Source organism: Gekko japonicus, unplaced genomic scaffold (assembly GCF_001447785.1).
Source record: "Gekko japonicus isolate JY-2015 unplaced genomic scaffold, Gekko_japonicus_V1.1 scaffold5142, whole genome shotgun sequence".
NCBI lineage: Eukaryota > Metazoa > Chordata > Lepidosauria > Squamata > Gekkonidae > Gekko > Gekko japonicus.
In genome coordinates, this window is record NW_015172165.1 from 16,293 (window position 1) to 41,936 (window position 25,644).

General features: G+C 45.6%; 1 protein-coding gene across 1 annotated transcript; it reads right to left on the bottom strand.

Moving 5' to 3' along the window:
- Positions 1–6,020: 6,020 nt before the first annotated feature.
- On the bottom strand, positions 6,021–24,761 carry MATN1 (matrilin 1, cartilage matrix protein; the record flags this gene model as incomplete). The annotated part of the gene is given in 6 exon segments (XM_015421041.1): positions 6,021–6,148; positions 8,633–8,785; positions 11,643–12,050; positions 18,697–18,822; positions 23,248–23,470; positions 24,750–24,761. Coding segments are annotated over 6 exon segments (1,050 nt in total), but the record flags the coding sequence as incomplete, so codon positions are not given.
- Positions 24,762–25,644: the final 883 nt, after the last annotated feature.

Below are 25,644 nucleotides of genomic sequence, written 5' to 3' on the forward strand. Positions count from 1 at the left end.
GACTCTCCGACGGCTGAATCTGCTGACGTAGAATGGAGACCCCCAGAGCAGGCGGTGAGTACCGAAGGGCCCGGTACTGTCCCCGGGTCAGGGCAGACCCCTGGGTGCGGGGCTGAAACCCCAGTTGAGTTCGTACCTGAACCAGGCTGTATGGAACCCCACACTGACCCACAGCCTTGTACGCCCATGGAGCCTGCACCGCTCTGCAGGTCCCAGCGTACGCGGCAAATGCCGACGTATCTCAAAGACTACGATTGCAATAAAGTGTTTTTGAATAGTTGATGTACTACGGCATGAATTGACTGTATGTGAATAATAAAACAAACGGGATGATGACTTAACTTAGGGGGGAGGAATTGTAATGTATTCGGAACAATTACATGAATCACCTCATTAGACTCCCATGTTAAGCTTCGAGCCAAGCTAGGGCTCCTCTGACCGAACTTCCTATTGGTTGCTTTGTAACAGCGACCAATCAGAACGGTACTATTCCCTGGGAGGGAAAGACTCCCATTGGTCCTTAACTAAGCAATCTCATTGGTTGTTATTTGTAAATAGGCGTGGCTACATTAGCCCGGTTATGTTTAAAAGGAGCATAGCTCCCACAGTTTTCTGTTCTGGTTTCTTACTGAGTTGAGTGCTTGTTCGTTACTTCAATAAAGCTGAATCACTCGCTGAATCACTCTACGAGTCCTTTGTTAGCGCGATCTAACATAATACATGTAGTCATTGTTGACATCTGTTCCTTGAAGTTATTCAGCTGTTCCAGCAGAGGACGCATGTATTCCGCTATAGACCTTGCCACCTCACTGGTAGCTTCTGGTTTCAGGCTCTCAGTCCCTTTCACTTTAGTTTTTGTTAGCGCGATCTAACATAATACATGTAGTCATTGTTGACATCTGTTCCTTGAAGTTATTCAGCTGTTCCAGCAGAGGACGCATGTATTCCGCTATAGACCTTGCCACCTCACTGGTAGCTTCTGGTTTCAGGCTCTCAGTCCCTTTCACTTTCAAAAGTTTTTCTTTGCCCTTCTTCCCCGCCATCTTTATTGTTTGTTTACTTTTGCAATTTTTAAAAAAGTCTCTGAATATGCGCTTGAATGCTTGAACTCGCTCTAGTAAGTACTTCTAGACAGTTTCCTTCGCGTTTTCTTCCACTCCCCCCCAATTGTTCAAAAGTTCATGCGCATGGGAAGCATCCCTCCCCGCTCGCCTTTTTCCCGTTCAGTGGGGTGGGGCGAGGAGCTATCTTTTTTCTTTTAAAACACTTTAAAACTGACTCACGTTCATACTTGGTCTTTCGACCTCGCTTTCAGCTTCATTTCTGACACTCGACCTCCTGCGCTTGTCCCGGTCAGCATCACTTAAGTCCATTCGGTCTCACAGCACATTGGACCATCGGAATGAAGAGGCGCCTCAATTCTCCAGCATTCCGCCATCGAAGAGGCAACCTCCTATAAGTTCCATGGCCAGGGTCCCTTCGCCGGGCCCCGGGGGGGGTTGCAAGCCTGTGCACCCTCTCCTTTGGCTGGAGCGCAGCTTCCCCCTCGGGAGGTCCGGGAGGTGAGTCTGCTAGCACACCGCCATCAACCGGAAGTCTCAAGAAGATTTTGATTAGCTGAATCGACAGCATGAAATTTAAAGACTTATCAATCAATCAAATTGCCCCTCATATGTATCATGAGCAGTGTTCCCTCTAAGCTGAGTTAGTATGAGCTAGCTCACGGTTATTTAGCCTCCAGCTCACACTTTTTTTTTGCATCCCCCTAAGGGGAGTTTTTTATTGATGTTTTTACACCACTACAAACTACAACTGAAAATATAGGAAGGGGACTACCTCTAAGGAGAAACCCACTAATGACTAAAACCCCAAGAGCAGGAGATCAATACATCAGCTTATTTCCATATTAGTCTAAAATGCTAGTAATACAGTGAACATAGTCGGTTATGCGGTCATTTATCTTTTAACCATCCATTTATCTGTTAAATGAAACCCTCAGAGCATTCTCAAAGTTATTTCTACATTTTCAGGCACAATTCAGAGTCCTTCAGCCTTTATTTTTTCGTATCTTTTCTTATCCTCAATTTATATGGACTTTTGGGGGTTACCGCCCCCTTTTCAGAGAGAGAGTCCTCGTCAGAAGACATCGAGCCTAATTCGCCATCTGATTTGCTTTCTTCTTCTTCCTTCTTGTCCTCCGCTGGTTCCCCCAGCTGTGTTCTCAGGAACTTGCGTGCTTTAAGAACAGAGTCAATCTTTTCTTTTTTGTCGTGAAGCTTGAAAATGACACATTCTGGAATTAACCATCTGTAACTGATGCCATTTGTTTGTAAAAAAAGGATTAAGTCTTTATAGTTCTTTCTCTTCTATCTTATTTCAAATGGAATGTCTTTTAAAATCCTGATATTTTTGTCCCCGATTTTCAACGGTGTTCCCGTAGTTGCTTTCAAAATAGAATCTCTTACATGTCTCTTCGAGAATCTGACTACTATTTCCCCAGGTTGATTATTTTTTCTTGATGTATAAGGAATAGGACCTATAGACCACATCCATCTCGCTATAAAGATATTCTGCTGTCCAATCTGTCAATGGGGCTATTGCATCACTCAGCAGTTGCTTCAGATTCTCTCCTTTATTTTCCGGGACCCCTTGGACCAAATTTGCTTTCTCCATTTGCAGCTGTAAAAGTTGTGACTCTTCCATAGCTTGTTTCATTTCCAGTTTTTTCACCTTTTTCTTGACTTTTTTAGTATTGGCATCCTTTTTCTTCATCTGCTCTGCCATTTGCTCCATTGCATTTACGGATTTAGTCAATTGTAGCTGCTGTGAAGCCAAACTCTGACCAATTGTTGACAATTGTTGCTTGATGTTAGTCATCTCATCCAGCAGAGGGCGCAAGGAATCTTCCAACAGTTTGGAAAGCTCAGTGATCTCTTCCGTTCGAGGACTGCCCACTAGTTTCGCTTTCAATAGTTTGTCTTTAGCCGATTTCTTCCCCGCCATCTTTTTGGATTGTTTACTTTTCTAAAAGTTGCCAAAGTCTCTGATATTCGCCCATCTGCGCTCTAGTAAGCCTCTTAAAACAGATTTAAACACTTATTTTCCCGCTCCCCCCTCATTATTTCCATTTTTTCATTTTTGCGTTTGGGTGGGGCCCCTCCCCTGCTCACTTTCCGTCGCACTTTAAGGGGGGCAGCTTTCTTTTTCAATCTTCATGCTCGCTTCAACCCGACTCACAGTTCGTTGTTGGCCAATCAGCCTCGCTCGGCATTGGTTTTTCCCACCCGATCTCCAATGCTTGTCTCGGTCAGCAGCACTAGTACCATGCGGTCACTCAGCGGCAGGACCTTTGGGGCAGAGGAGCGCCTCAATTCCCCGGCATCGCGCTGGCGAAGAGGTCACCCCTCAAAAGCCCCCGGGCCAGGAGCCTTTTACCAAGGCTCTGGAGGGGGGTCGCAACCCATCGCACACCCTCCTACACGCTGGTGTGCAGTTTGCATCCCCGGGAAATCCGGGAGATGCGTCTGCCTGCGTGTCACCATAAACCGGGAGTCTCCAGCTCACACAGTTTTGTCTTTGCTCAGGAAGGATGGCTTCAGAGCAAACTAATTTATGCAGTAGCCAAATCAGCTGCTCACAACCTTAAGCTGCTCACAAAGTAGAATTTTTGCTCACAGGGCTCCATAGCTTAGAGGGATCATTGATCATGAGTATATGATCTGTCCTTTGGTTATTTCCCTGGAGGGCACAACATAAGGTCACCAGCCTCCAGATGGGTCCTGGAGTTCTCCTTGAATTACAACTGATCACCATACTAAGCAATCCATTCCCCTGAAGCTACCATTTCAGGAGGTGGGATCAGTACTCGGTCCGATGCTTTTGAACTTGTTCATCAATTATTTGGAGTTGGGAGTAAGCAGTGAAGTGGCTAAATTTGCAGATGATACAAAGTTGTTCAGGGTGGTGAAAACCAGGGAGGATTGTGAGGCACTCCCAAAGGGATCTGTCGAGGATGGGCGAGTGGGCGTCAACATGGCAAATGGGGTTCAATGTGGCCAAGTGCAAGGTGATGCACATCAGAGCCAAAAATCCTAACTATAAATACATGTTGATGGGGTCCGAACTGGCAGAGACTAACCAAGAGAGAGATCTTGGAGTGGTAGTAGATAACTCACTGAAAATGCCGAGACAGTGTGTGACTAATGCTATGCTGGGGATTATTAGGAAGGGAATTGAAAACAGATCAGCCAATATCATAATGACCCTATATAAATTAGTGGTGCGACCTCATTTGGAGTATTTTGTACAGTTCTAGTCACCACACCTCAAAAAGAATACTACAGCATTGGAAAAAGTGCGGAAAAGGGCAACTAGAATGATAAAAGGATTGGAACCTTTTCCCTATGAAAGGTTAAAGTGCTTGGGGCTCTTTAGCTTGGAGAAACGATGGTTGAGGGGTGACATGAACGAGGTTTATAAGAGTATGCATGGGATAGAGCAGGTAGGGAAAGAGGTACTTTTCTCCCTTTCTCACAATACAAGAACTCGTGGGCACTCAATGAAATTGCTGATCAGTCGGGTTAGAACGGATAAAAGGAAGTACTTCTTCACCCAAAGAGTGATTAACACATAGAATTCACTGCCACAGGAGGTGGTGGTGGCTACAAGCATGGACAGCTTCAAGAGGGAATTAGATAAACATATGAAGCAGAGGACTTTCAGTGGCTATTAGCCACAAGGTATGGATAGGGACACTGGGGCAGGTGATGCTCTGTATTCTTGGTGCTTGAGGGGGTCAACAGTGGGAGGGCTTCTAGTGTCCTGGCCCCACTGGTGGACCTCCTGATCGCACTTGGTATTTTTGGCCACTGTGTGACAGAGTGTTGGACCGGATGGGCCTTTGGCCTGATCCAACATTGGCTTCTCTTATGTTCTAAGGTGGATTCTTTGGCATCACATCTCCCCTGAACTCCCTCCCCTTCCCAAATTCTGCCCTCACAAAGCATCCCCCCCAAATCACCCAAAATTTCCTAACCAGCGTTGGTAACCCTAAGTGCACATAAGACATAATCTCCTGATTTACCTGGTACACTTGCCCTCTCTGGAACACCAATAGAACGTTATGAACAGGTCTCTTCCTGATTGATTTCCAAGCACTCCTGACATGCCTTTGAGACACTGAGCCATGATTCTTCCCTCCCAACATCTTAATCATCATCACTATATTGAACGAAGTGACACAGGGGTGTGCCATTCACGAAACCAGCCCATGGCGGAATATCATAGCCAAGGTAAGAGTTCTGGCACAATGATATGAATTTGCAGGTAGGTTGAGAAATAAAAAGTTTGCCAGTTGTGGGAGACTCAACTTTATGAGGACTGAATGTGTTTTAGGAAGCATGGGAAACTTCCAAGAGATGTGTATCAGTTAAAGGAGGAAAAGAAAGATGCAGGAGGAAGGCAATATTAGCCTACTCAATCCTCTATATAAATTCTTATTGTATCCTGAAGGGGACGATTTGGGTCACATGAAAGCTTCTCAATAATCTATTTCTTCCACATTATTCCTTAAAGCCCACAAAAAGGGTTCCCAGCATGGCCTTGGCAAATGCTGGGAGATTGGGGGAAAGCAGGGCTGAGGGAGGACAGAGTTAGGGGATCATGTGGTTACTTCCATCTGATCCTCTAGGCCACTGCCCCTAGCCTCTACAGTCTTTACAACAGAGATTCGGGGAGGCAGCCTAGATAACCTCCTGATGGCACCTGGGTTTTGGCCACTGTGTGATACAGAGTGTTGGAATGGATGGGCCTTTGGCCTGATCCAACATGGCTTCTCTTATGTTCTTATGATCACCTTTACCATAGACACTCTTTACCATAGAGACTAAGGGAAGTTCCTGGTGTGTCACTATGTGGGGGGCATTTTTCCCTCTGGGGTGGGAAATTGGAGTTAAGGGCTAGCAATTCCCCACTCTGAGTGGGGAAACGGGAGGCATACCTGCAAGTTATTTATTTATTAATTAGTTTATTTTAACGCCATGTGTTGAAAACAGTTGTCAAAGGATATGTTTCTGTGTCAGTGCCTTTATGAGATTATTCACTTTTGTCTGGAACTTCACAATGGCTTCACATTCACATGGATCTTCTTCTGGGAAAGAGAAAACAGTTATGGAATGATAAATCCAACTTTTAGGTCCCTAGTGGGGCATGAAGGGACATTTGAGAAACCTGGAGACATGAAGAGAAGTTGTGATAGATTTTACAATTCAGAGGCATTCCATTATATTCTATGGTGTTAAGGAACTGCCAGTTTGTACATTTGCCCTATGGATCCCATTAAGGTCGCCAAGCATGACCTGACAACCAGTGAAAGTCTGGGAGGGTCAGAGACATGGGGGGCACCATTGGCAACAGCATGATATCACTTCTGGGAAAACCTGACATCAAACAACTCTAGGAATTGAACTTATCCCGACGTTATTAGCCTCAGCCAGGTTAACAATAGCAGCAGCTTGGAAGTCTCCTCATCTCCCTACGATTGCAACATGGCAAGAAAAAATTTGGGACCAATTTATAATGGCGAAAATTACAGACTCCCTGATAAGAGCGAACAATAGTAACATGCCAACCTACACTAAATTTGTTAGGACATGGGCCCCTGTGCTGGACTACATGGTAACGAATGATATTCTCCCTGCTAAACAGATCTATCATAAATGGCTGTATTTATAGGTTGTAGCAGTTGTTCTATAATGGTCGGACTCATGGTGATTTACGAATGCTGTATGGAGGGAATAGATGTTAGAAATGCTAGCAATTATTCTTATTAATTTAGAAGCAAAAAGTATTTGATGTATGTAAAGTTTATGTTATTAACAAAAAATAATAAAAACTTTAAACAAACAAAAAAAAAAACCACTCTAGGAATTGTCAAAAAATCTATAGTAAAACCATGGGGTTTCTGACAATTTCTAGAGAGGACTGGCATCACTTTTGGGTTTTCCCCAGAAGTGATGTCACACTAGCATCCTGATGGTGATTTTTTGTTGTTGTTTTTCTCCCCCTGTTGCTCAGATCAGTGCAGGAAGAGCAGGTTGCCAGTGGGAAGTCTCCCAAAATAACAGAAGACCTGGCCACCTTGTGATCACATAACCTTAGTTTGTTCTAGAACACTGAGAGGCTGCTGTACAAGATTTTTCTGTTGCTGTTCATATTAAAGTCATCTTAAGCCATTCTTTGTTCTTTTAGTCTTTGTGGACCCAGAAAAATTGCCAACAGCAAGCCATCTTCATGACAACTGACTGCAAGTGCAACACCCCTTTTGGGAATGTCAGCTTTGTGGTGGTTTATGAATATTCTCTGAACACCTAAGTACTTTTAAAATGCCACAAGCTACTTCCACAAAGGAAGCATCTCTGGTGTCATTGTGTGTAGACATTTTAATCTGGTGTTCTTCAGATGAGAACATGGAGTTGTCTTATACTGAATCAAGACCCTTGGTCCATCAAGGCCAATATCGTTTGTTCAGACTTGGAGCAACTCTCCAGGGTCTTAGGGAGTAGAGGTCTTTTCCGTCATCTACTACCTGATCTTTTTAACTGGGAATGCTGGGGGCTGGGCCTGGGACCTTCTGCATGCCCAGCAGATGCTACAGCCCCTCCATATAGCTTCTTCCTTGGACTCCTCATAAGTAGTTGCATTAGCTGGAAATAGCTGATGCCCATAACTCGGCTGATAGCCCACCATTGACCTAAAATGTTTGGCCCTCACAGGAGTCTCTAGAACAACCGGGCATTTCTTGGTCAGAGGGACACTGCAGTAAGTAAAACAGTGGCTTCCTTTGTTTGGCTGTGCCAGTACCAGGGCTATTTTTGGGCAGGAACTCACAGGAACGGAGTTCCGGCTGGCTTTAGAGTTGGCCACGCCCACTACAGCCAAAACCTCTGCGTGTGTGGCTACAGAGGGAAGGCATGGAGATCACACACACACACACACCGCGGCAACTCCGAGGCGGGTGGGCTGGGGGATCGGGGAACCATTTAAGCCAAGGGAAGGCATGGACTGGACGTGTGGCCTAATAAGCTAATGAGCTGTATTGTCAGGGGTGTGGCCAATATGCTAATGAGTTTGTACTGCTGGGTGTGACCTGTTATGCTAATGAGTTCCTGCTGGGCTTTTTCTACAAAAAAAGCCCTGGCCAGTACCAACCCCAGAGAGGTAGATATGGAGGAATCTGCTTACACACATGTGAGTATCAAGGGACAGATGGAGAGGAGGAGGGAAAAGAGGAGGAAGTGGTGCACTTAGGGTTGAATCCAACCAGGTTTTTTTTTTTGCTCAATTCCACCCAATTCTCATACTTACTACAGCTGCCATTCCTCATTGCTTTGGTCCATACAGGCCCCATGACACCCAGCATAGCCTTTGGGTAGTCAGAGTGGACCCCTCTCTTCCCTTTTTCACCCGAAAAAACTTTTTGGATCCAATCCTTAGTGGCTCTCCCAAATCTGGAGCCAGTCTTATGTATGGGTCTTCCCAAGTTGACACATTTGTTCCTGTCTTACACATTGATTCACCAGGGCAATAGGTGACCAGATTGTTTGCTAAATATACCATCTGCAACCTTACATACCAACACAGATTTTACTCTGTAGTTTCTTTGCAATTTGGTTGATGGTTTTGAAATCAGCAGTGTAGAAATAATGCTCCGACACTGGTTCAGACGCGATTTCTCTCAGTTCGTCTTCGACAGCATTGCCAACACCAACAGCAAACATCTTGTAGCCTGATGCCAATGAAAAACAATTAACCAGTCTATTGTATTCTTAGCGAATGAAAAGGAAAAGCTTTAATTCAGCTCAAAAACTGGTCATACCATACAATGTTAAAAGCAAATAAAACAATCACAAAAGCTTGACATTTATTGCTCTTCACACTCTGGGACTAAGGTTGCTAAACCCCTCAGTGGAGGCAGGGCTTCCCCGCCTAGGGTTACCAGCCCCTGGGTGCGGGTGGGGATTCCCCTGCTTCTGGGGGCTTCAATGCACTCCTGCTAAGCTGGTGGGCAAAGGGAAGCCCCACCCCCAGCCCTGCTCCCCAAGAGCAACCACCCACCTGGCCATCCCACTTCCTCCCCTCCTGCCCAGAGTGAGGAGGGGACATGGCAACCCTACCCCCACCACTAGCCAGTGCTTCCCAGATGCTAGGGATGGCACAGGGATATACCAGTAGAAAGAATAAGGACTAGGCAATGTTGCCAGTGTAGAGCAGGAAGTGATATCATCACACCAGTGACTTCAGGGTGATGCTCTGGTATTTGGGCAAAAACTCTATGGTAGAAACCAGTTTTACCATAGAGTTTTTGCCCAAATACCAGAGCATTGGCTAGAAGTTGTTGACGTGGTGACATCACTTCCTGTGCAATGCCGACAACGTAGCATAGGCCTTCTTATTTCTACTGATCAGTCCCCCCATTACACCACACTGAGTTCCCTCCCTTCCCCAGGCTCCACCCTCCCCAATTCCAAGAATTTCCCATTGCACAGTTTGCAGTAAAGATGCCAGCCTCCAGGTGGAACCTCCCTCTAAGCTGTGGAATTTTGTGAGGAAAAAATCTACTTTGTAAACTACTGGCTTTAAAGTTGTGAGCGAGTGATTTGGCTACTGCATAAATTAGTTTGCCCTGGAGCCCTCCTTCCTGAGCTAAGACAAAAATGTGTGAGCCAGAGGCTAAAAACTGTGAGCTAGCTCACACTAACTCAGCCTGCTGGGGATCCCCTAGAATTAGAGCTCATCTCCAGACTACAGAGATCAGTTCCCCTGGAGAAAATTGATGCTTCGAAGTGTGGACTCTATGGCACTGTACCCCACGGAGGTCTCTGTCCTCCCCAGGCTCCACCCCCAAATCTTCAGGTGTTTCCCAGTCTGGAGGTAGCAGCCTTACCCCCCCCCCCAATCCTCCACCAGTGGCCAGGGGGCACCTGACAACCCTAGCTGGCAATCTTACTCAGAGAATGTAAACAGGGCACTTTTGTTACTTGTTTTAGGAATAGTTATAAAGCTGTTCAGTTTGATAGGGCTTTTTCATGGCTTTTTCGGTTAGTGTTGGAGGGGCTATAGTTTCACAGTTTGGAATGGGATTAATTGATATTCTGTATCATTAAAGCGGAGAAACAACCTCACAAGGAAGGGATGCCAACATCCAGGTAGGGCCTGGAGATCTCTCAGAATTACAACTGATCTCTAGACTGCAGAGAAAATTACCACTTTAGAGGGTGGACTCCCTAGTATTATAGGCCTATGAGGACCCTCCTCTCCTCAAACTCCACCTTCTTCAGACTCCACTCCCTATGGATACCAGCCTCCAGATAGGGCCTGGGGATCCCCCAGAATTACACCTAATCTCCAGACTACAGTTCCCCTGCAGAAGATGGATGGTTTGGAGGGTGGACTCTATGGCACTGTACCCCACTAAGATCCCCATCCACTCCAGGCCCCATCCCCAAGTCTCCAGGGGTTTCCCAAACTTGATCTGGCAACCCTACCTCCTCATCCCCTGCTGGTGGCCAAGGGGGACCTGATGACCCTATGGGCCCAAACTTTCAGGAATTTCCCAATTTGGAGTTGGCATTGCCATGTATCACATGTATTTGAAACCTGTAAATAGCAGTTCTATATGGAAGGGGCAATGTTTTAGGAATAACATTTGGGAAAGTTACATGGTGAAAGTGGTGTGATTTTACTTCCAGAAGGGATATGTACGCCTCTGTTGGCAGTCTGCCAAGACACTGAGCGGCTTCACAGTTACTGCAATCAAGGGAATAGTTCACTGTAGGGTTTATAGTGTGTGTGTGTGTGTGTATTCTCTCTCTCTCTCTCTCTCTCTCTCTCTCTCTCTCTCTCTCTCTCTCTCTCTCCCCCTCCCTCCTGTATGTGCTGAGGACAGAGGGATCCAAATAAGTCACAAATGATTGGTTAATTAGTGAACCTATCAGCTGTTGATTAGGGCTGCCAGGTCCCCCCTGGCCACCAGCAGGGGATGGGGGGGTTACGGTTGCCAGATCCAGGTTGGGAAACTCTTGGAGATTTGGGGATGGAGCCTGAGGAAGACACGGACCTCAGTGGAGTACAATGCCATAGAGTCCATCTTCCATAGCATCCATTTTCTCCATGGCAGCTGATTTCTGAAGTCTAGAGATAAGCTTTAATTCCGGGGAATACCCAGGAATCCCTAGCTGCAATTGGCATCCATAGCTGTTATTATTATAAAATATATTATTTGATTTTGATTTATCTTAATATTTTATTGATTTTTGTAATGATGCCACTAGGTATGTTTTACTTTGCTTTGTTTTTTGCAAGCAGAGAATTGGTGGAAGACAGAAGATTTTTAAATAAGCAAGCATTAAAGAGGATAAAAATACAGCATCACTAAAGTCATTGAAAAAGAAGGCAGTAATGGGTGCCCTGTAAAAAGCCAATAGAATAGGAGGTTTCTATAATCTCCATTCCAATTAATAGGTGCCACATGGGGATGCCAGCCTCCAGGTAGCTTCAGACGACAGAGATCAGTTAGTGGCTTGTGCCAATGGTGAATGTATTTTAACACAATTCTCCTGATTTTTGTTTTTTTGACAACCTACCTAGTTCTTTGGCTTTCTTGGCTGCATCATTGATGTAATCCTGTGACCGTCCATCTGTAAATACAATTCCCACTTTAGGGACGCCGGGTCTTCCTCCACTGGAGATGGCAAAGGAATTGTCCACCAAGTATTTCAAGGCTTGGCCAGTCATGGTCCCTTTCTCCATGTAGGACATCTTTCGCACTGCTGCTTTAATATCCTTCTTAGAACTGAATCGCCCAAGTGGGAATTCCTGTCTGACTGAACTAGAGTACTGGACCAGGCCAACATGTGCATTTCTGTCTGACACATCCAGAGAATCCACAATCTGGTTGATAAACTTCTTCACCAGCTCAAAGTTCTCAGGTCTCACACTCTTGGAGCCGTCAATCAGGAAAACAAGATCTGTTGCAGCCCCTCCACTGCAGGCTGGGGAGAAGCAAATGACAGCAAGCCAAAAGCAGCAGTTTGAAATGCTTGGCACTTGGACTGGACAAAGCACACATTGAAAATACTGAATTTATGTTTTTAAAAGGTTGTATTAATTGAGTTAGTTTATTTATATGCCACCATTCTACCCACTGCGAGGCACATGAGCAGGGCCATCCCAAGGGTTTTTGGAAACCAAAAGCAAACTATGACCATTCAACTTACCTCTACAAACGTAATGAAATATCAGCTTTCTCATTCCAAAAGCTCCAATCCTAAGTATGCTTACCTGGGAATAAATACTGTTGAGACTTATGTCTGAGTAGACATGGTATATATACAGAGGAGGAATGCTGGCTTGGCACTAAGGTTGCCAAACTCTAGGTGGTGGTTGGAGATCTCCTGAAATTACAACTATCTCCAGTCTACAGAGATCAGTTCCCCTGGAGAAAGTGGCTGCTTTGGAGAGTGGACTCTATGGCAGAAGAAGAAGAAGAAGAAAAAGAAGAAGAAGAAGAAGAAGAAGAAGAAGAAGAAGAAGAAGAAGAAGAAGAAGAAGAAGAAGAGGAAGAAGAAGAAGGAGGAGGAGGAGGAGGAGGAGGAGGAGGAGGATATTTTATTTATACCCCAACCTTCACTTGGAGTCTGAGTGGTTTGCAATCACTTTCCCTTCCTCTCCCTACAACAGACACCCTGTGAGGTAGGTGGGGCTGAGAGAGCTCTTTCCAGAACTGTCCTTGAGAGAACAGCTCTGAGACACTGTGACTGACGCAAGTTCACCCAGCAGCTGCATGTGGAAGAGTGGGGAATCAAACCTGGTTCTCCAGATTAGAGTCCACCACTCTTAACCACTACACCAAACTGGCTCCCCAGTTTTCTCCCCTCCCCAAACTCCACCTTCCCCAGGATCCACCCCCAATCTCCAGGGATTTCCCAATTTAGAGCTGGCAATCCAATGTGGTGCCCTCTCTGCCCTGCAGGCTGGACCCCTTGCGCTTAGGGTTGCTAGTTCTGGGTTGGGAAATACCTGGAGATTTGGAGGGTGGAGCCTATGGAGGGCAGGGTTGGGGGGGGACCTCAGCAGGATATAATGCTATAGAATTCATCCTCCAAAGCAGCCATTTTTCTCCAGGGGAACTAATCTTGGTTGTCTGGAGATCAGTTGTAATAGCAGGAGACCTCCAGGTGCCATCTGGAGGTTGGCAAGCCTACTGGAGCTTCCTATGGCTCTCTAAGTCTTTTGGGGGCCCTTCCCCAGTTCTGGCACCCTCCTAGGCAGTTGCCTAGGTTTGTCTAGTGAATGGGACAGCCCTACACATGATACTTCTAAAAATCCAAAATACAAGAAATAAAGCTATTAAATAGCATAAATGATCAGGAAAATAAAAACTTCCATGATTCAAAGACCTTATGGGGCAAAAAAAAAAAAGTCTAGTGCTCCAGAAGACCTGGAAGGCCAGTGCCAATTTCATCTCCTGACTTAGCGAGTTCCACAGCATGGAGGCAGCCCTTACCAAGGGTCCACAACAGATTGCCTTCAAACAAAACTGTATTTGCCAACAGGGAAGGGGAGACTAAAAGTCCTCACTTGCCTTTTGTTCTAGTAGTCTGTAGAATAATGACTGCCATTAAGTGGTACATGACTCAAAGTTACTACCTTCTCACTGGAAGGGAAATGGTCAGATTTGTCAAACCGTTTCTATGTCATTCAGTTTTAGCTCCACAACAACTCTGGGAAGAAGATCAGCTGAGAGAGAATAACTGCCCTCAGGTAATCTAGTGAGGGCCAAACTAACTGAGACATTTTGGTGTGAGTCAGATCCAGATTCCCCTGACCCAGTTCTGATAGTCCCACAGTCAAACATGAACACTGGGAAACTAAATTCCCAAGCATGTTGGGGCCCAATTCAGATCTGGACCATGACCTGGTGGTAGAAAGGCTTTCACCCTCCCCCAGTGCCATTTTCTGACCCAAACTGGCCATTTGGAGGCAGAGCTCTATCAGTCCTGCTGGAGGGCTGCACCCCACATCCCAGTCACAGTTTCTGCCTTAACACCTCAACTAGTGAGCATCTTTAAATTTCATGGCAACTTGGAATTTGAACCTGCTCTCCACACTCCTAATCCTACATTATAACCTAGGTTCCCCCAACATAATGTCTGTGGGAGTTAATGCACCCACTGGTACTTCTCTTGGCATCTGCCAAGCTTTTTAGAATGTGATGGGGGATTGTAAGGCAGGGCTTGTTATTGGCTGTCTTCATTCAATTGAAAGAGTTTTCCACTGGAAGTTGAGGAGGACTGGTAAGCACCTGGGTGGTTCCATTGCCTCTTCAGGATTTTGTTCTTCCCAGGGGGTATGATGAAGGAGGTATTCTGTATGGCTCCACATCTAAAGGCAGCCATTTTGAGTTTGGCTCCACATCCAAAGGCAGCCATTTTGAAGTGGCACTCGCCATCCTTTCTCAAAATTCCATTACCCCTTCAGGATTTCCTTCTTCCCCGGAAGTGTGACAAGGGAGCTATTCTGTACGGCTCGACATCCAGAGGCAGCCATTTTGAGTTTGGCTCCACCTCCTGTGGCAGCCATTTGGGGGCAGCACCACCTTTCTCAAAATCCCAAAGGTTCATACAGCCCCTGCTCTAACCACTGTTCCATACACCACACACATATTAGTATTCATTACATCAGCTTATGTCTTGACTAGTTCTGATTACTGTTTCTAAGGCCCTGGATACATGGGCCGGAAAATGCGGGGGGGAGACGTGGCTAATTGCCCCGGAGGAAAATAACGCGCAGCAGCCCGATCAGAAGTCCTTTCGAGGTCTCGTGGGTAGGTGTCAGGTGCAAATCAGATGGCTAGTCCACAGCGCGGCAAAAAAGCAGCACGGCACGTTCAAACCGGCACTCGCGCCGCACTGCTCCTGTGGCAAACGCCACTTCCTGTTTGTGCACATGCGCCGCTGGGCGCTTTTCCACATCCTGTGGTCGCGACGGAACATCGGCAGCCGCCGGATGCCACGACAGTCCACCGGAAATGCGGTCAGACGCTCGCCCTTGCCCCTCCGGAAAGTAGTACCTCGTATGTAAAGGTAAAGGTTCCCTTGCTCGAAAGCCAGTCGAATCTGACTCTAGGGTCGCGGTGCTCATCTCCATTTCAAAGCTGAAGAGCCAGTGCTGTCCGAAGACGTTTCCGTGGTCATGTGGCCGGCATGACTAAACACAAAGGCGCACGGAACGCTGTTACCTTCCCACCGAAGTGGTACCTATTTATCTACTTGCAATTTCTTGCTTTCGAACTGCTAGGTTCGCAGGAGTACCTCGTAGGTACTAGTTTTTAACTCTGCACCTTCGGAGGGGAGCCATGGGTTCGCCACGGGAGCACTGCGCTTCCCAGATGTTGGGGTGTGATCACGCCCGGAAAATCCGTGGGACTCCCGTGCCTCAATGGAACTTAGCTGTTTCAGTATTATTCTTACATTTTGGCCTTAATATCTAACTATTGCTAATCAGAGGCATTATTTTCTTTTTGCTCTCTTTTAGAGCATTGGTATTTTAAAACCCTGCAAAATGTTAATGACATTTATAATATAGTTTATTTAAAAAGAATAAATACATTAAAAGCCAAATGCTTGCCATGCTTTCTTTTCAGCATTGGTAACAATGTGATGTTCAGATATGTAGAGACTCAAAGGTAGTGTGCTCTTTGACTGCTCCAGGGGGCAAGTGTTTCTCCTCAGAAATGAGGGAGAGTTGTTTTAATTGGCACACCCTGACTACAGGGTCTAGAGATTGGTCCTGTCTACATTTTTTGCCTGATGGAACCTTCCCAGATCACAGCTTAAAATAACTGAGTTGGCTGTACTACCACTAACTTAATTCTTCGTTTGCTAGAAGGGGTTCTACATCTCAGAGGATCACTTGTTCTTCCACTGGCAGCCAGTGTAAAAATTTTAACTGAGCACTTCGTCCTCCCTGGTGCTTTCTTGGCTCTGTTAGAAACCGGCTAGGAGGGTCAACTAAGGACGCCAGTGCACTTTCACTGGGGGAGGATTGACTGCCCTGAACACCATTGCTTCCAAGCAACAGGATCCTGGCCCTATGAGAACAGACTGTTTTCTTCTTCCATATTAGTAGAATCTTTAATCCTCCCTTCTTGCAGCTCTTCTGAAACAAGGATAATAAAACAAGGAGCTCAAAAGTGGGGCAAGCAGTCATTAAAACTAGGGGAGGTGCACACTGCCTTAACACTAGAGTTCCATTGTGCCCACTTAGGCTTACTATTTACCCACCTGCAGTGGGCCAACTCCCACCCCTGGCCTTATTTTCCTGTGCTAAAACAATGGAGCAGTGGGAGAAAAAGTAAAAGGAATGACATTATGGTTTCTCCGTGATGCTGCAGGGACTTTTCCAATCTCTACAGTCTTTACCATAGAGACTGGGGAAATTCCTAGAGCATTGAGGGAACTGTGATGTCATTCCCACATGACCACCCAGAACTGACCACAGCTTCTGGAATGTTCCCTCCTCAGGTTCTACCACCACCCCTCCAGAGATCCTGGGCTTTGCTGCCAGCAACCCTGTACCTACTAGGGGCTCTTTTCCTCTGCAAGACTGTACTGCTGGTAATGGTTCAGCACAATGCTTAGTACACCCAGCTCTCCCAGTGTTCAGGAGTCCAGCAAGATTGAGTGCACTGAGGATTATGGGAGCAGAACAGTCCCCATGAACCGAAAGAGGGGAGGCCCAGCAGATCTCTTGCAAGGGAGTCAAACAAAAAGACATCTGCAATAAGCCTTGAATTCTGAGGACTAATCAGTTTTCTTTTTACATTGTGTACAGTTCTAGATAACAAAGAGTTCCAGATAGTCTGCATATTCTTGGCTGCTTACACAGAAGATACAAGTGTGCAATTAACTGAGCAGAAGAAATTTTTTTAAAAATGCAAGTTAGTCTGAAATATTAGGAATAGACTTTGTTGGAGACAAGTACATGAAGAACTCCAGAGTGTGCCAGCCACAAGCACTTATTACTCTTTGGGGTCATCCCACTTGGATGGGCAGGAAGCGACATGCAAGGGAAAGCTGCAGTTGTTGTGCCAAGCAAGAGCAAACAAAACAAGTCAGGAGGGGCTGTGATTCAGTGCACACACTTTGCACATGGTATATATATGTGTGTATGTGTATATATATGTGTGTGTGTGTGTGTATAAAAGCAAAGAGGCAGACATTATTCTTTCTTCATTTTTCCCTTGCAACAATTGCAACAACCACCCTGTGAGGTAGGTTAGACTGAGAGGCAGGTTGGGAGTGGCCCCAGGTCACCTAATGAACTTCCCTGGTATAGCAGGGATTCAAACCTGGGTCTCCCAGATCCTAGTCGGACACTCTAACCACTACACCATGCTGGGTCTCGTAAGCCTAAGGGTAGTCATACAATTTCTACAGAGGGCCTCCTGCAAGAGCCATACTGAGAAAAAGAAACCATATTTCCTCGAACAAAGAGCTTGTCTTAGCTAGCAACATGGTTGGTTTAAAAAAGTCACTTTGCGCCTCTTTTATGTTTTCAGCCTCATCAATGGGATGCCACCTGTCTGACTGAGCTCCATCACAATAAGCTACCATCAAATATCAACTATGAAGTCATGAAATGATGTCATTGGCAAGATCAGGAGAAACTACCACCTGCAACTTGACTAAGGATGGACTCTCCAGAGCATCTTCAACTCTCTGTGGGGAGGAAAGCTTTCATGGAGAAAGCTTGGGGAATTCTGAGCTTTTTCAGAGAACGCTAAAAAAAACCCTCATTATGAGCAGGGGTGGATTAAGACACACTGAGGGCTATGTCACGTTTAAGAGCCCCCACAACATTACAAAAAAAGTGGAAATTTTGTTGTTGTTGTTCAGTCGCACAGTCGAGTCCGACTCTTCGCGCCCCCATGGACGAGCTCTCTCCAGGCCTTCCGGTCTTCTGCCGTCCTCTGAAGTTGGCTCAACTTCATGTTCGTTGCATCGATGACACTGTCTAACCATCTCATCCTTTGCCGTCCCCGTCTTCTTTGACCTTCAATCTTTCCAAGCATCAGGGTCTTCTCCAGTGAGTAATAGTTTAGTAATAGTTTAGTAATAGTTAGTAACTTGCTTGTGTTTAGATACCCCTCACAATCTGAGGCCCTAAAGTGTAGCTTAATGAATAATAACTGAGTCCTGTCAAGTCATTACTGATGTATGGCGACCCCCCCCCAAATGAAGTTTTTAAGGCATGAGATGAGCAGAGGTGGCTTGCCGTTGCCTCCATAGCAATGTTCTTCTTGGTGGCCTTCTATCCAAGCATGAACAATAGCCATGCTTAGATCTCAAGCTCGAACAAGTCTGAGCCAGTCTGAGCTATTCAGGCTGCTATATAGTTGACTTAGGGGGTGCATAAATCCATCTCTAATTATGAGGGGAACTCATAATCAGATGATATGGGGCCAAGCAAAAAGGAGCAGGAAAAGGAATGAGAAGTAACATGGCGGGTGTGGTGTGTGAGAAATGGCCACCCTTCCTGAATGCTAGATTCTTGCATTTTTGAAATATGCAAGAATTTACAGGATTTGGAAGACACATCGGCTGGTTTAGCTAAGCCTAAAACAGAATTATTTACCACTGCAGGTTTTCCCATCGGTGTTAAGTGTGAACCCCTCTTTACAAGCGCATGTGTATGAGGCACCCGTGCTGACACAGATCTGCTGACAATCGTGGTCTCCCGTGGCACACAAGTCTGATACAGCTATAAAACAAATGACACGCAAAGTGAAAATGCATTAGTGTCCTGAATTTACAAAAAACAAATCAGGGTTTCATAGTACACACAAAGGATCCATTTGTAGTTTTGTAGGGAGTTTATAGATTTGCTCAGGTGGAAGATGCCTCAGGGAATTAACGGCAGTAGGGGAAGCTACATTATCCTTCCCCCTTCAACCATTTTCCCCCAGCTCAAAATCAGCAGCAAGCTGGGCACAGCGCATACCTGAATCCCAAGCAGTGAATCACTGCTGGGAAATCAGTCCCACGCACTGTGGCCCCCATCCCGCTCGCTAGGAGAGCATGCAGCCAGTGGCCACCCCTCCTTCCCCTCCTGAAAGATTTAAAGGGCCCTCCAGCTGATTAGTGGGCCACATGCTTCTTGCCAATCAGCTGAAGACCTTTAATCCTCGCAGGAGAGGAGGGAGAGGGGTGGCCGTGGGTGGTCACTCTTGGAGGTGGAGCTTGGGAGCAGGGCTTTGCCTGCCAGCCAGCTGACCGGTGGCAGATTGGAGCCTCCAAACGCGGGGGAAACCCTGCCCAGACCTGGAGGCTGGCAACCCTTATTACAATGGTGTATTGAGATGGCATTCTGTTGCTGATTAAAAAAAAAAAAACAAGCCCCCCAGTTGTGGGGGTAGGAAATGGCTGCCATGGAGACAGGATCAGGGAAAATGGCTGCCACATGGGCTAGAAAATCCAAATTTCACACACACACAAGCAGCTATCCCAGCTTTACTGCAATGTTTCCCAAAACTTCAGAGCAACACAATTTTGAGGAAAACAGGAGAAAAGCCAGGAAAATCTCCAGAGGTACACAAATTCCCCATGATGCTTTGGGGAAGTAAGGAAAAAAAAACCCTTCCCTAAAGAACTCAGGGCAGAGAATGGGGGAATGACACCTTAGGGCCCCCTAAGTCACCTTATTCCTGCAGCCTGTTTTGTATGGAGGCTCTAGGAAGGCCACAATTCAGGGCATAAAGGCACAGCCTCTGATAGCTGGTGTTTGCAGGTATACTGCCTCTGAACATAGAGCTTCTATTTAGCCATCCTGTCCATAGATAAACCTGCAGTACTTGTGGGAAAACTGAGGTGCCACTAAACTTGAAGCCACTGGCTTGAAGCACCTCTTGTCTCTGACCAGAATGTCTTTCTGCATGCAATGCCTTGGCCCCCTGTATTGTTCAAATAAACCCAGGGTTTGTTTGTTTTTTTAAGGAAACTGCTCTGTTACGAAGAGCATTAAATATCCTTGTCTGTAATGCTTTTTGCTCCAGAGTCTGAAATGTGAAATATCACCTTATGCTGACTCTCCTCCCACTTTCCCTAATTTAAACAGAGCTCCTGAGATGAATAGAACAAAGAGGCCTCTGTGCTCCTTTACTTAAACCTGCATGTTGTTAACTGGGTTAAATCTTGTGTGACTTTAAATGACCCGTCAAATACGGCATCAATATTTGCAATCAGTCAGGCCTTTGTCAGCTATGCTGCCGTATGCCTGGGCAACAGAGATCGTTGTCTTGTCTATGCCTCCGTCTCACTGTGCCCCCAGCCTCGGAAGCACTGGGGTAACAAGCACTGGGGTTCAGTTCTGGGATTCCCTCCCAAAGCAATTGTGTGGCCCAATTTCTTCTGTCTTTCTGATGTATGCTGAAAATAGCCTTTACAGCTTAGGTTGGTTATTTATTCCATCTATTAGCTACCTTTATATTCATCATGGAACTCAAGAGGGTTGAATGTACAGTGTCCCAGGAAGGGTGGCCACATGGTCTGCTTTGGCAGTCGGTTGACTCCTTCCATCAGCCTTGGTGCCCTCACCACTTGATAGGGTGACAAGAAACAGTGTTCAACAATACTGTAACGTCACTTTTGGCTGTGCAGGGTGCTCTGGGATTCACCCAAAAGTCTACAGCATCCTGCAGTATGGTGATATCATCTCTGGTTAGGCAGCTGGAAGAGACATCATGGTATCACTGGATGTTCTTTGGGTAAGTCCTGCACCCACCATTCTCAAGGGGTGTTTCCATCCAGGCATTGACAAGACCCAAACCTTGAGTAAGCTGGCTATATTTGGGTATGTGTCTTGGCCATGCATACTTAGCAATGTGGGGGTGATTCTCAACAGTGGGCTTTGTACTTTTAATGGCAAGGTGATCTCCCATCAAGGAAGGAACTATATCAACCCCCCATTATCTCCTCCATCTTTGTCTCTGTACTTGACACTTATCTTCCTCTCAACATTCCATCCTTTCTGGGACATTTTGAGTCTTCTCAACAGGATTATTTTTTGTGTTGTTGCTCCTTTACTTTGGGTTGTTTTACTTGTCTGTGGGTGGCCCTGTTGTACTGGGGCTGCGGTCACATGGGCAGGAAAATGCGGGAGGAAGCGTGGCTGTTTGCCCCGGGGCAAAATAACGCACGGTTGTGTGAGCAGACATCCCGTGGAGGTCCCGTGGAGGTCCTGTGGTAGGGGGGAGGTGCCGATCACACCACAATCCTGCAGTGCGGCAAAGAAGCGGCACGCCGTGGCAAATGAGTGTTTTTTTTCTGTACACCGACGTGTGCGCATGCCCCATTGGGTGCTTGTGCGCATCCCGAGGACACTTGAAAAAAAAAACCCTTTTTGCGAGGGGACATGGGCGGGTGCCGGATGCCATGGGATTCCACCAGAAATGCGATCACGTGCCCGCCCTTGCCCCGTGGTTTCCAGAAACTAGTACCTCCGAGGTACTAGTTTTTTACCGCACATCTTCGGAGTGAAGCCACGGGTGAGCCACGGGAGCTCTACGCTTCCCAGATATGGCGGTGAGATCACACCCGGAAAATCCGCCTATCTTCCGTCTCTCTAGTGTGCCTAATGCTCCGTGTGACTGCAGCCCATGTTCATTATCCATACAAGGGCTAGCTGGTTTACTATTAGGGGGAGGAATGCTGGTTCAGTACAATAGTAAAGAAAAGTTTTTAATGAACAAATAATATGATGGGCATTGCATCCCTCATGATCAAAGACTGAACTTCAATGCCGGCTAGCTATCCAGTGTTATCCAGTGCTAAAAAGTACTTCATTTATATCCTGTCTTTGTCTCCTTTGGGAACGCAAAGTAGCTTATATTGTTCTCCTCTGCCATTTTACCTTCACAACAACAACCCTGTGAGGTTGGTCAGGCTGACAGTATTTGACTTGCCTGAGATCACGCAGGGAGCTTCCATGATAGAGTAGGGATTCAGACCTGGGTGCCCCAAATCCCAGTAGACCCTCTAACCACGACACCATATGGGCTCTCACTGAATTCAACAACCATTCAAAATCAAAATTCACACTGATGGAATTAAGAGAAGGTGTGTGTGTGTTTTCCAGGAAAATTCATTTGAACTCTGTGCACCAAATAAAAAGTGGGGGAAAGTTGAGAAAAACAAGGTAGACAGTAGATTTTGAAAACTTTCTATTATTTATGTTTTTGTGCTGAAGTATGTTCAGAACTTTTTTTAGCCTAACTCTGTACTATTCAAGGTAAAAAAACCTATGTCTTCATACTTTGTTGGACTCCATTCTATAACTGGATAAGAGAGAAATATAAATATATGAACTCTTTAATAATATAATATTAAGAGGACTTTATGAACTTTTAAATCTTGCAGTTTATCTGTGTATAACATGACATTACAAGTAGAAGAAAGTTACATGCAGGAAACTATTGCTTTTACCCTTTCCCTTCCCCCTTCCCCTTTTCCCTTCCTTACCTCTCTGTATTTTAAAAACTTATTTTAAAAAATCTATGTCTTCATTATACATATGTATTTATCTTGAACATTTATATTCTCTCTAGATAAACTGCTAAAGTCAACTCACAACAAAATTAATACAATGATAGTCAAATAAATAGCCAATGATAAAAATGTGTATCATCTAAACTTTCCAGGGAAGTGATTGGTATCTGTGACATTAAGCAAACCAAGTCATCTATTTATTTATTTATTATTTCGGTTTCTATCCCGCTCGATCTCCCCCAGGGGTCTCTGAGCGGCTTACAGTATTCTTAATTAACCCTATCTATGGCCACATTTAATTAACCCTATCTATGGTCATATATTTCAAAAGTATGTACTATGTGAATATAGGGATGAGCTGAAATGGCACATTTCATGAGAAACCATTGCTTCCTGACTCCATATTTGGGGACCCTGTAAAAAAGGTATATGACTCTATGGTTCTTCTGGAAGGCATTTCACACTGGAAATATGTTGTCATGAAAGCCCATCTCAGCCCTACATGAATTCCCTCCATGCTTCATGCTTCTTTCTGTTCCTACATGCACATCCTTAGGTTCTGTGTTTCATGCATCCTGCACTGAGATCTCTCTCCATCTTGATTCCATCTTTTATTCCCCTTGGAAACATCTGGAGGACTTACCACAGAATGCTTCTTGAAACTTCTTGGTCAGCTTCTCAATGACGCTGTAGCTCTCCACATAGTCTACATGCTCATCCAGGGGCTCACTGGCAATCTGCCGCAAGGTGTGCATGTCTACACGGCCCACACCAATGGCAAAAATTTCAATCCCAAGAGCTCTTGCTCTGGCCGCTACATCCTTCACACCATCTTGGGGACGCCCATCTGTTACTATAATAGCTACCTGAGGAAGAGAGGTAACACTCAATGAATTGTATAGGTATCTCTCTAAGCTCAATAGGAGAGCACATGATTTGTACATAGAATGTCCCAGATTCAGTTAGATGGGCCAATCATTTGACAGGGCATAAATACTTCAATACACTGACCTGGATGGTCTACACTAGCCCAATCTCATCAGATCTCAGAACCTAGGCATGGTCAGCTCTGGTTAGTCATAGAATTACAGAATCATAGAGTTGGAAGGGACCTCTAGGGTCATCTAGTCCAACTGCCTGCACAATACAGGAAATTCACAAATACCTCCCCCCCACACTACCAGTGACCCCTGCTCCTTGCCCAGAAGATGGCAAAAAACCCAAAAAAACCTCCAGGATGCCCAGCCAAACTGGCCTGGAGAAAAATTGCTTCCTGGCCCCAATGTGGAGATCTGCATTTCCCTGGTCATGTAAAAAAAGGCCATCAGAACTAAGCACTGATGCAACCCTTCCTGCCTCCCCTCTTATGATCTGCCTGTTCACAGAAGGAGCATTGCTATCAGATGGCCATCTAGCCTCTGCTTAAAAACCTCCAAAGAAAGAGTCCTTGGATGGGAAACCACAGAGACGGGTAATGTCAAACCACCTATGTTTGTTTCTTTCCTTGAAAACCCTACAAGGTCACCATAAGTCAGTGGCAACTTGACAGCACTTCCACCATCAAGGACCTCAAGGTTCTTATTACTCGTCTCTCAACCTGGAAATCCCTTTGTTTCTCTCTTAATCCATAATTCATTTTTGTGCACAATTTTCTGTTTCCTCAGATTGCATTTTTTCCAGGGACAGGGTAAAAGCCGGTTTTACCCTGTCCCTTTTTTCCATAATAAAAACAGGGTTTTTAAAGTTATATGTGCGTATAAGAAAAAAAGAATCCCAGTCCTGGTAGCTCAAGCCATCAATGTCTGAAGAGGCCACCAATGAATCCAGTCTAGGTGGTCCTTTTCCCACTGTCAGGGGCTGTGGAAAGACCTGAGTACCCTCACAGAATCATAGAGTTGGAAGGTCCAAGGTCAGCTCTGGTTAGAATTACAGAATCATAGAGTTGGAAGGGACCTCCAAGGTCATCTAGTCCAACCCCCTGCACGATGCAGGAAATTCACAACTACCTCCCCCACATCCCCAGTGATCCCTGCTCTATGCCCAGAAGATGGCAAAAAACCCCTCCAGGATCCACCTGGAGCAGAAGAGGAGGGGATATGGGAGGGGTGGCTGCATGCCTTCCCTGGACTCCAAACGGCAGCACGCTTTGTTCAGGGAAGGTGTGCAGCCAGCAGCTGCCCCTCTCCCTCACCTCCTGCAAGATTTAAAGGGCCCACTGATCAGCTGGACGGCCCTTTAAATCTTGGAGGAGGGGAGGGAGGGGGCTCCCACTGATCAGCTGGAGGGACCTTGTAATGTCACAGGAGGGGAGGGAGGGGCAGCAGCTGTTATGGGGCATGCTTCACATTTGAAGGGGTGGAGCCCAGAAATGCCCCACTGTAGTTATGGGCCTGCCAGGATCCCCAAGCAAACTGGCCTGGAGAAAATTGCTTCCTGACCCCAAAGTGGTGATCGGCATTTCCCTAGCCATGTAAGAAAGGGCCACAAGAACTAAGCACTGATGCAGCCCTTCCTGCCCTCCCTCTCATGATCTGCCTAAGTCCACACAATCAGCATGGCTGTCAGATGGCCTTCTAGCCAAAGAAGGAGAGCCCACCACCTCCCAAGGAACCTGGGAAGGCAGAAAGTCCAGCTATTGGTTCCTGAGGGGCACACTAATGGCTGGAGAGAGTTTCTGCTTTATAAATATGTGTATGTGCAGGGCCGAATTTAGACTTGCTGAGGCCCTAAGCTATACAAAACCCAGAGGCCCCCTACTGTTTTAAATTACATCAGCTGGTCTCAGAAAAATTTAAAATATATATGCCTTTTTAATATTTGAAAATTTTTTATTAAAAAAATAATAAAGGATGTGTTTACAAAATCACAGAAATAATTACATAATTAAAGGGTTTTAAAATGACAAATAAGGCTCATAGAACAGAACGTTTTAAATTAAAATAGGAAAATAAAAGTAAATGCTAGAAAATAAAAGATGACAAACATTTTCTAAATAATGATTTTAAACATTAATTAAAAAATTATTTAGGTATTAAAGATA